This window comes from Lobosporangium transversale, assembly GCF_002105155.1.
Source record: "Lobosporangium transversale strain NRRL 3116 chromosome Unknown BCR41scaffold_2, whole genome shotgun sequence".
Taxonomy (NCBI): Eukaryota; Fungi; Mortierellomycota; class Mortierellomycetes; order Mortierellales; family Mortierellaceae; genus Lobosporangium; species Lobosporangium transversale.
In genome coordinates, this window is record NW_019028980.1 from 320,382 (window position 1) to 331,403 (window position 11,022).

Sequence of the window (11,022 nt, forward strand, 5' to 3'; positions counted from 1 at the left end):
ATATCAAAACTTTAGGTCTGAGGATAATACTTTTATCCTTTGCACAAATGGCTCAGTTGCCTGGCGTAAGCTTGGTAGACAAAGTTCCTCTAGTTTAGGTCAATGCTCCATTACCCAATCTCCTTGTTCTACGCTCAACACGCTTGAGGCCCCCGTAATCCACTCTTGATATAGAACCTATATTCAAACATCCACAACCTATGCAGGGCCGTCAACCGACTCCAATGCTTGGACCAGATCGATAATGGGCCTGTCGAAGTGGATTCCACTTTCCTCGGTATCTATAAGACTGCTATCGTTTGTTACAACATGGTTGCTGTCAAGGGTGTCTGTGGTAACATTGTCCTGACTACTCTTACGATCATAATTGCAACCGCGCCCAATAGATCGAATCAAATCCAATGTAAGGCTCACATCTCCGCTTGGCATCATTACTCCTCCCATCTGAAAGTGCTATAGATTCTGGAGCATACCGTCCTTAATCTTCTTCACCACCACCACTTGAATGGATCGTTCTGTTAATCAATATATCGAGAGATTCTCCAATAATGGGGATCGTTCAAATAGAGACAATTCAACCATATATCCATAGGCCGATCCTGACACCTTGAGGTCTAAATGTCGATTCTTAGTTATTGAAATCGCTTTGATGGTCCTCTTGATGAGTTCAGGGGTTGGGCTAACGGATGAATTTGAGATAGTCTGAGCGATTCCTCAGAGATTGATGCTCATGGCCATCAAATAGGGCAACCTGCACCAATCTACAACCCAACTCGCAGCTATATTATCTATATAAGTTTCTCCTTGGATATCTACCTTCCGAAGGTTAGACAGTGACCCCAATATCGAAATCAGTTCATTCAACAAATCTTTGTCAATATCACAATTCCCACAATAGCACATGAAATCCTTCCTTTGTACCGTTTTATCATCGATGAGAGGAATCCATGATTGAACATTCTATTGTAGTAATATCTTTTTCGGAAAGGCTTCAGCCTACAGAAAACACACTCGTCAGAAAACATAGCCTTTCCCCAGCCTTCAACTGTCCAATGTATATACTAGGATTATAATACGAAAGTAATGGGAACGAAAAAAAAGATGTCTTTATTATGATCCAGGGATCTTCGTTAAATAAAAAGGCAAAAATCTTAAAAACCCATATAAAATGATTGCGAATCGCAATAAGCAGCAACAGCCGCCAGAGTAGTGGCCACCATATAAGCGCAATGACTGCTGTGTTACGTACCGAGGCTTGGGAGTGCACCTCAGGGCACTTCCATTTTTATTCATAAGGTCGGAAGATTGTGTGACAGTCATGGTGGGTCCTTAATAAAAGGTTCCCGCCTGGCAACAATAAAAAAAACAACTTTTGATCTCCTTGACTTGTTAGATGCAGAAAACATCTCACGCTGGACGAGTATGCCATCTGTCCTATTGCCGCCAGACTCAAGTTCTATAGGCTCTACGAGCGTTATGACTACTAAAAGGCTTTCCACAATGGATCTACAGAATATCGCGATTAGTGGATAATGAATGAAATGAAAATTGAATAGTTATGTTTATAATTAACTTTACGTATGTAACTATTAATGGTCAGCCACAACAGCCTTCCATCACACAGTAGGCTGGTTACGAGCCTAATCACACAGTCTTTAAAGGCGCTTTCTCAGCAGTTCTCTTCGATGGTTGTGTTACACGGCATTCGTCTATTCAATTAATAGCCAACCATTTCCGAGAGGAAAAAAACAAAATAATGCATGTTTTCAAATAGGTGGCCATGCTCTGCACTGTCACATCTAGTAATTCTTTGTATATGTATGATAACTGTTATGCTGCTGTTTGTCTTACTCTAAGTGTTGTCTATTGTTATCAATTAATAAATGCAATATTGATGGTGTATTTCACGCTCAAATACCATCAGTGGTAACTAGCTTGATCATGGTTTCAACGACTGGGTTATCTGAAACCTTCAGGTCTGGATTCAGGACCTTGGCTTGCAAGATAGCATCCAGCAGTTTCTTTAATTGGTTCACCAGCACTCCGATACGCGCAAATGCTCTTAGCTTAACAAAGCCATCACCAATCTCGAGGCCGCGACCCAAATGATCGACTTGCACCTGCCCTCCAAAGAGCAACAGACCATACATAGGCACCATTGTTGCATCGTGAACAAAGACCTTAGTAGTCTCTAATTTGGAGAAATAGACCAAGAAGGGCACTTGATACTGGTTTGTCTGGAACAAAATCGAAGATGGGTGCAGAAATACTCGTCCATCATCCTTAGTAAACATCCGGATTTCCTTCGTCACCGTCTGACGTTCAACAGCCCCAGCGATCATCTTGTCAAACTTGGCATCAGGCATCTTGATCTTAATCACATTTGGATACAAACCAGAGAGGATGATGGCTTTGATCAGTGCCATGTTATCTGAGTGGACATTATCCTCTCCACATGAACATCTCTCTGATCGACGGCGATTCTGAGGTTGGGACGGATTTTTAGTGGTGAAGCCGATGTCATCCAAGACTTCAAGATATTGGGATTTAAGGTTTTGGATCTCAAAGAGTGTATTTGTCGATAGGAAATTATCTTCACAAAACGCCTTGAGCTCAGATCGACTGGCACCATTGTCTTTCATCTTTTCCCATGTGTCATATGCCTTCCACGCAGTCAAAAGATCCGACTTGGCTGTTGCAAATTGCATCTTCTTATTTTGAGCCTCATCTCTCTTATCCATGGGCGATACAAATGGACTCTTGACACTCATGCATGAAGCCACAATCAAAATGGGCTCCAAGCATCTAAACACGGCTCCAAAGATAAGCATTTTGGCGATCCGTAGATCAGCTGGAATATCTGCCATATGCCTTCCTAGTGGGGTCAATTCTCCCGTAACGCTATCTAATGCGCCGAGATCCTCCAGTGCCTTGAGTGCTGTCTGAATGGCTGATAGGGACGGTGGAGTGAGGGCCTTACCTAAGAACGCTTCGACGTCCTTCTCACCCATAGCCTTCACTGAAAGACAGAGTTGCTCCAATGGAATGCGTAAGATCTCAGGATCCTGCTGCGGCGCCAACTTGAGAGACTGTTTCCTGGAAAACAATTTATACACAATACCAGGACGTGTACGTCCAGCACGACCTTTGCGCTGACGAGTAGAGGCGAAAGATGTCCAAGTTTCCACTAGCTTGGTCATGTTGTTCTCCATTCTTGTCTCCTTCACCCGTCCCGAATCAATGACGTATACCACTCCATCTCTATGAAAATTGGAAAGATTATGAAAAGATATTGTTAAAGATTTCATCTTCAAGTGGTATTAGAGCAATCCAAATGCCTAGTATTGAATAGAGGAGTTAAAAGAAAAAAAAGAATAAAGTCACATTTCTAAATATTTTCCTATTTTGATAAACTTACATGGTAATACTAGTCTCAGCGACATTGGTCGCGACAACGATTTTTCGCACGCCCTTGCGAACCGGCGCAAAGACACTACTTTGCTCCTTCGGCGTAAGAGCAGCATGTAGGGGTATAATATCAAGTGTCTGGGTCACAGTCCTGGAGAAGAGTGTCAATGCATCAATACATTTTTTGATTTCCATCACACCTGGAACCAACAGCATACGACATATAGAAATATGTTAGCCTCCCTAATCATAAGCCCCCACAAATTCAACAAATCAACCTGAAGGGAAACCATTCCAGCAATCAGCGTATGTAATAGTAATATACCTGGTAAAAATATGAGGATAGCCCCATCAATGCTACCCTCTGGTTCCTTGCGTTTAAGAATATCTGCCACACTTGCAGTGATTAGTTCATAGTCTATCCGTTCAGCATATGCCTCCATAGTCTTGACCTTGGCAATCGTCTCAGCGTCAAAACCTTCGCTCTCGTACTCAGCTTTGGTCTTCTCCCACTCTTCTTCCATAGCCTCAGTCATCTTGGTTCGCTTTACAGTTGTTCCTCTAAAGTCTGGTGTGTGGCGTGTGCGAGCAACGATTTCCTCCATATAAAGCTCTTCCACGGGGTGAGTGAATCCAGGAATCTCAATCACAGGGCATCCGTCAAAGTACCCTGAAAAGAATTCGCTGTTGATAGTGGCGGACATGAGGATTAGCTTGAGATCGTTGCGTTTGCGAATAAGATCTCGTAAAATGATCAACAAGAAATCAGAATCCACAGATCGCTCATGTACTTCATCGACCATAACGTGTGTTACGTTTTGAAGCGTGGGATCGGAATGCAAACGACGTAAAAGGATACCAGTTGTACAGAATAGCAATTTAGTGTTTTTGCTTGATCTGTTTTCTCCACGAATGGAGTATCCAACCTGTTGTCCTATATCAGTCGATCGTTCGACAGCCACGCGCTCAGCCACTCCTATAGCGGCGATTCGACGAGGTTGTGTGCAAACAATATTGGCATACTCTCCAATACTCTCTTGAATCCAGTTGTCCAATATGAACTGGGGTACCTGTGTTGTCTTACCGCACCCTGTTTCTCCACACACAATTACAACAGAGTTATCCTTCACTGCCTTCACCAATTGATCCTTGAAGCCCCAAGCAGGCAGCTTAGCGCGCGCTATCTGCAAAGCCTGGAAGGAAATGTCCTTTGACATCCGCTGCTCATACTCCTTTAGCATAGTAAGTGATCCCGGACTGTTAGGTTTGATGTTTAATCGGCGAATGGCCCTCTTATTGTCCTTCTGTGTTGGCAAACTATTAGGAGAAGGCTTCATGTTTGTGGGCTTGATAAGAAGTGGCTCTGCTACACTTCCGTCGTTCAAAGCAGCCAAAGGTTCTTGGTTCTCCGTATCCTGAGTAAGATCAATCTTGATGAGGCCTTCAGTGAGCTGTACAAGACTGGGTGGATTATCCAGGATATCTTTAAGATTATCCTGGACCCATTCCACAACATCATAAACGATTGGACCACCCATGGCCTGTACCATGGCGCGATAGGCGTACTGCATGGTTTTTTGGATGATACTGAGGCGAAGGTATGATGGAAGATCTGACTCGTTAATGATGAAAAGAGGCGGCTGATTGAAAGGATAAGTTGAGGATCCTGGTATCCGGATCTCGAGCTCGATCTTTGGCGCATTTTTAGTACTGTGCAACGTTGTTTCGAGCTTAATTTTCGCGCAGGAATCGCCATCACGGGTGAAGCGGTCATCATAGATACTCTCTAACGCCAGCATCTCATCTTCTCGAAGCTCACGCAGTTGCTCTGGGGATTCAGGCTCCATTGGAATGTCCTGCACCATGTCTTCAGGGATTTGCCCCTTGGGGAAAGCAAGACGCTTGAATAGCTCATCCATAGCTTTATCCTCGTCGCCTCCAACCATATCATATACCTGTCCGCAAATAGCTGATGTAAATCCAATAGCTGAAAGTCTTTTAATAGCGTACTCACGGCCTAAAGATACCGATGTGTGACTGCTGGTTGTGATCGTGGGGTTGTAGTTGGACTGAAGGAAGCTGGGAGGCAGATCGTCCTCTGGCACATGTAAACCTAATGATAGCCTCGAGTAATCGTCAATAAATATGCACTAGAAGCATAAAGAATACCTCTGAATCTCCATAGGCTGTACACAATCATCTTTCTTACAGAGCCAATCCAAAGCAGACGCTTGATCATTGCAGTACTGCATCGCTTCAGCAATATGTCGATCGCGGAAGCCCATGCGTGTAAGGGCTTTCGAGAGGGTAGTGTTGTATAATGGTTCACCATGAGTACCATATTCTTCGATGTACTACAAATCATTGAAGTATATTGGAAGTTAGAACTTGATCCGACACTCACAATTGCTCCAGTAGCATGTAATGGATCAAAGTAGCGACTTTTCACCACATACGGTTTGATATAGCTCACCAGCCATCTGCTTCTTGATGACATCTTCGACTTCAGCTCGCATTTCTTGATTCATATGAACCATAGGCAATTTGTCCCATGCTTTCTTTTGTTTCTCATCATCAGCTTGTCCAGTAAGCGATGATCGACTGGCATATTCACTAGGACCATAGTTGACGGCGGTTTCCTGCGAAGTATCTTTGACAGGGGTAGCTGCTCTAATCCTCGCTTGCTCCTGAAGAGCCTGTTGAATCTGTTGTTGCTGTAGTTGTAATTTTGCCGTCTGACTAATAAAAGGGTCTGGAAGATAGAGATGTTGTTCGCTGGGACCTGCCTTTGCTTTCTCAGCATCCAGCTGTGACCAAAGGTCACGAGGACCTGGTGGTAAGACCATCATCAAGTTCTTATGACTATTGACTCTATGCAGAGCATAGGTAGCCCCATAGTGCCGTGCCTCTACTGCTGTTGGTTTATAGATATCCTGAGGTGTAAACGTTGCAGTTTCAATTTGTCCAGTCTTTTTGTTTCTTTTTCCAAGAATTACTGTTGCCACAAATCCTCTAGAGTTGCGTGTCTATGATTCAATATGATAAATGTAGATATCCATTTAGATGTGAACAGTTGTAAATAAGCACTTTTTTCTTTCTAAAATTTATTCCTACCACATCGAAATTTGGCTTCTCCCAGCCCAATTTCTGACAATGCTCGTGAAGCAGTGACGATGGTGTTTTCCCTGTCCAACCTGGGAAGACTGCCTTTGATATCTGAGGAGCAGCAGGTTCGTCCTGAGGCACACCTTTACCGCCTTTGTTATTGAGACTTCCAGAACTCTTTGCACCTGAAGCATTCCCTCCTTTGGCAGGCCCTTTTGCCGAAGAGCTATCAACACCCTTTCCTACACAATGAGAAAAAAAAAAATTATCAGGAACAAGGAACAGAGAACGACAATTACCATTAATTTGTATGATCTACTGATGAAACCAAAAACAGTAACTAAAATGTATTGCAACAAATGATACCTTTCTTAGCAGTGTTCTTTGACATGAAGGGATGAGAAATGTGCAAGCATTGAGAATTAGATCAATACAGCTTTTATGTGTTTGAAGGGCAAGAAAAAAATTCAATAATTAATGGGCAAAATAATACTACAAAAAACACCGCCATATTTCAGTTAGACCATTCCTAATGTTGAATTGCTTGCCCGAGGATACATGGACTTATGGAGTCAAAAAAAAAAAAAAAAAAAAAAAAGATCTGTTCGCTGGCATTTTTGCTCCGGAACTCCATCTCCAATGTGCTCAAACCAAACTAAACTGCTATTTCTGAATAATAGCTCCAATCTACCCTAAAAAAACACTTGCATCGTTCGCTGTGTGCCGCGTTTATGTTGTGTGTTAAATATTAAAGTGTATTCGACATGGTAAGGAATATCCAGACCATTCCTCCGTAAAGGAGGGGCAACTGGGCTCCAGCTTGTCGAACTGATCACTTGTTAAAAGGACCTTCTCTTGGGTCGATTTGTAGAGTGAGCTGTCTTGATTAAAAACAATGCCCACGACAATAATAATCACCCGTGAGTACAAAGATCTTTTCTGCTCAGCAAAAATCATTTCATTTATGGGAATCGAGCCTCACAGTTGTGACAAGCTTATTTCAATCTGAAAAGACTCTTCTAATGCAAATCCTCTCATGGGGACTAAATCATTTTTGTATTGAATTTTAGCTGGTGATTTAAAAAAGAGCCGAGCCCCGCTCGGCCGAAAGGACTTTTTTTTTATTACTGTTATTTTTTAAGGGACACAAACTTTCAAAATTCATGAAATTTCTTTCTTGCACTTCCCTAGCGCCCCATTCAGAAGAAATACTATATACATGTGTAGTGATTGTGTCAAATGTTAGGCAAAATACACCGCGCAGCAGGTATCTTGCTCATCTCTCATTTCGTCATTTGTTTTTTAGACCTGGATGTTGTCCAGGATAGCAGCGAAACCAGCCCAGGTCTCGATTCCCGAGGGCAAAATCTGGCTGGCAGGAAGGCTGAAGCCATAGCGACCAGTGTCACGGAGCTCGACAGCAAAAGGAGCCTCAACACCGACGCTGTAAGCATAGTCAGCAGAGGTACCTGAGGACTGGTAGATGGTGTTGTAAATGTCTCCGGTTCTAAACTGGGTGCCATAAACCGCAGCAATGGCCTGAGCAGCCTTTTGAGCAAGACCGTTCATGTAGCTGTAAGTTGGAGGACGCTGGGCTGTGTAGCCATATGGAACCATCCACAACTGAGAGTACGAGTGGAAGTCAATGTACGAGACCACATTAGGGAGTGAGCTGATATAGTTGCCAATATTACGAGCTTCAGGAGAAGAGAAAGGACTGGGGCCCATGTAGTCCTCAGCACAAGGATTAGTGGACGAACCACCGGTGCCCCACTTGTAGTTCCAGTTACGGTTGGCTTTTTTGAGAAAAAGGAGTCGAAAAGAATTATTAGAACCGTTGTTTGGAAGCTCATTCCTTTTTATAAAAAAAAAGACAGAGATGCGACTTACTGTCAGTGCCGAGACATCCACCGTTGGACTGGGCATTCTTGCGGTGCATACGGTTCGAGCTTTGACTGATAACGAAACCGTCAGGGTTCATCACAGGGATGATGTGGAAGGTGTACTTGTTCAAGTAACCCGCGACACGAGAGTCGGTGCCCTTCAGCAACTGGTCAATAATGTATCTAATGTGTCAATCGCAAGCAACATTATGTTAAGTAACTTGATATTTTTTTACTAAAACAAATGAAACAAAAAAAAATAATAAATAAAACTTACTCAACAACCATGGTAGTGATCCACTCACGTGCGTGCTGTGTGCCGTGGAAGACAATATGGTTTGGACCCTTGCCAATCTTGATACCGTTCTGTTCACGGCCCTGGAACGACTTGCCAGCACTGAAGCCAGTGGCCTTGCCTGGATTGTTAGCAATCTGGGTCGCCAGCCAGTTCTGGTGCTCAGCGAATGAATGGTATCCCTGGAACCACAGATCAGCAGCAGCATAGACATCGGCTCCCTCGATGGCCTTGTTAACTGTGCTTAGATTATTGGTATTCTTCTTGCTTTCTTGGACCTTGGCAGTGAAAGTCTGCTCGTACTTCACGTTCTCCTGATGCTCTTGGTCGATCACGGTTTGCAAGTTCTCGATCAAGGTCTCGTACTGAAGTTTGAGGCCCTGGAACTTGGAGAAAAACTGAGGTGCGATGCGGACATCAACAGTGCTACCAACACCCTTGTGGTGAGTGAAGTAATCCAAGCCAAGAGCGTCCTCATTAGCGGCCAAAGTCTTGAGTTCGGCCTCAGTACGGACCTGGATACGGACCACACGGTGATTGACAAATGTTGTAACACCGTTGCTTGGTGCGGGGAGAGCGAATGAAGGCGAAGGGGCCAGCATAACAGAAAGGGCCACAACGGCCGAAAGAGAGAAGATTGGCAGCTTCATTTTTTTTTTTCCCTGGAAAGAAAGAGTGTCGGTGTGTTTGTGGGGGTAGAGTAGGAGAGGTGTTTGAGGGGTAGGGAAATCAAAGAAAAAAAAGTGCTTTGGAAGGGGGATAAAGTGTTTCTTTTATATTCAACAAAGCCTTAAAGAAAAGGGACCATCAATCGTTTTAAATGAATAAATAGCCGCTGTCAGTTCGTTACGATCACATAATTCAGGAGTAGTTTTTTTTTCTTCATAGGCATATTTGTTTGGACAATGTAGTCGCATATTCAGTTACAAAATAAACTATTTATTCTAACGTAAACATTTGGACATGAATTTCTTATTTTTCAAAGGCCAATTACCATTGAGGTTTTATAAAAACGAAGGGGGATTGAAACATTCAGGTATGCAAGTGAATTCTTTTTTGCGGTTGGACCCCTGAAGATGCATAAAGTTTCGGCCGCAATCTTCAACTCTTTTCAACCAAATGCTGAGGACTATGGCCTATACTTCATGAAGCTCACTCTCATCCAAGGACCTTTGGACAGCCGTCCTGCATGTTGAGTCAGAGCTACTTGGCTGACAAGTTAACAAAAAAAGAAAAAAAAATTCCATGGGAAAGAAAGTAAACAATTATGGGAAAGATAGGCTTGTCCTTTCACTCCAGTACAATTTTTCAATTATGAGATGCCAAAAACAAATAATAATGAATAACGGATATACTAACCAGGAAAGGTGTAGACCAATAAAATGAGGACGATGTTATTTAACTATTGTGTGAGCTAGCAATCAGGTCGCATGCATGTGTCTCTGCAGGGTTAGATGACTTTTTTTTTTTGCGCCCTCGTACTGTTCCTTTTTTTTTATTTTTTTTTAATTGATTATATTTCTAATCTTCAGGGTTCTGATAATCGAGCCCTTGGTTGGCCCTGAATAGTTACGCGAAATCAGACCGCATTGACAAGAACAATATTTGTATACAAACCATGTCAATAAACAACAACCGAGGAAACATTCAGCCGCTTGGCCGCTAGCAGGCTCCCAATTTTTTTCTACTTCTCACCTTATTCGATTACACACAGGGTTGTCTTTTTTTTTCCTTTTTCTGTTTGGATGATGGTGACATCTTCGTACGTGTATGACAGTTTGTACATTCATCGAAGAGGCTTCGGTCAATTTCGTGGGATATCTCAGGATATGTAAGCAAGTAATAATGAAAGTCCAAAAGTACATGAAGAGCATGTACACCTTCTGTTATTTTGCCACGAATCCTTGTATGATATTTAGTTATATATCACACATTACCTTGCCAGCATGACAGGATATATAGTCCATTATACCACAGCATAACGGAGCTGTAGGTTGGGAAAATTAAACAGGTGTTTGTTTTCTTTAAGGTGTTGGCGTTCCTGAGAAAGTAAGGGATACAGAAAGTTTTTTCCCACAAAGCTAGCGTTGTTTTTTTTTTTTTTTTTTTTTTTTACCCATGAGCAGTTGGTGGGAAAGTTAAGGGCAATCGAATGGAGGACGACGGTCCAATTTTCAACTCATTTACCCTGCAAAGTTATCGATTGCAAAGAAAGTAAATAAATGATAACATCAATAAGCACTAACGTATATATATATATATATATAAATACCATTACATTTGTTGTTTTTTCGCATGATAATGTACATCTACATGTCATAAACCAGGCAT

At 42.6% G+C, this 11,022-nt stretch overlaps 2 protein-coding genes across 2 annotated transcripts; both read right to left on the reverse strand.

Moving 5' to 3' along the window:
* Positions 1 to 1,767: 1,767 nt before the first annotated feature.
* BCR41DRAFT_330721 (P-loop containing nucleoside triphosphate hydrolase protein) lies at positions 1,768 to 6,980 on the reverse strand. Its single transcript, XM_022021764.1, has 7 exons — positions 6,880 to 6,980; positions 6,523 to 6,755; positions 5,865 to 6,434; positions 5,618 to 5,762; positions 3,734 to 5,521; positions 3,419 to 3,608; positions 1,768 to 3,261 (listed from the first exon to the last, which is right to left on the reverse strand). The coding sequence occupies exons 1-7, from the start codon at positions 6,902 to 6,904 to the stop codon at positions 1,911 to 1,913; spliced, it is 4,302 nt and encodes a 1,433-aa protein (XP_021885851.1). The 5' UTR covers positions 6,905 to 6,980; the 3' UTR covers positions 1,768 to 1,910.
* Positions 6,981 to 7,584: 604 nt separating this feature from the next.
* On the reverse strand, positions 7,585 to 9,351 carry BCR41DRAFT_344749 (hypothetical protein). Its single transcript, XM_022022587.1, has 3 exons — positions 8,674 to 9,351; positions 8,404 to 8,579; positions 7,585 to 8,309 (listed from the first exon to the last, which is right to left on the reverse strand). The coding sequence occupies exons 1-3, from the start codon at positions 9,339 to 9,341 to the stop codon at positions 7,816 to 7,818; spliced, it is 1,338 nt and encodes a 445-aa protein (XP_021885852.1). The 5' UTR covers positions 9,342 to 9,351; the 3' UTR covers positions 7,585 to 7,815.
* Positions 9,352 to 11,022: the final 1,671 nt, after the last annotated feature.

Bases quoted from the DNA above. Each gene is read 5' to 3' on its own strand.
- BCR41DRAFT_344749 (XM_022022587.1), bottom strand. From the start codon at position 9,341: ATGAAGCTGCCAATCTTCTCTCTTTCGGCCGTTGTGGCCCTTTCTGTT. The intron at 8,580-8,673 runs GTAAGTTTTATT...TTGACACATTAG, and splicing joins ATCACTACCATGGTTGTTGA to ATACATTATTGACCAGTTGC. The intron at 8,310-8,403 runs GTAAGTCGCATC...TTCTCAAAAAAG, and splicing joins TGGATGTCTCGGCACTGACA to CCAACCGTAACTGGAACTAC.
- BCR41DRAFT_330721 (XM_022021764.1), bottom strand. From the start codon at position 6,904: ATGTCAAAGAACACTGCTAAGAAAG. The intron at 6,756-6,879 runs GTATCATTTGTT...CTCATTGTGTAG, and splicing joins AAAGAACACTGCTAAGAAAG to GAAAGGGTGTTGATAGCTCT. The intron at 6,435-6,522 runs GTAGGAATAAAT...ATTGAATCATAG, and splicing joins AGAAGCCAAATTTCGATGTG to ACACGCAACTCTAGAGGATT.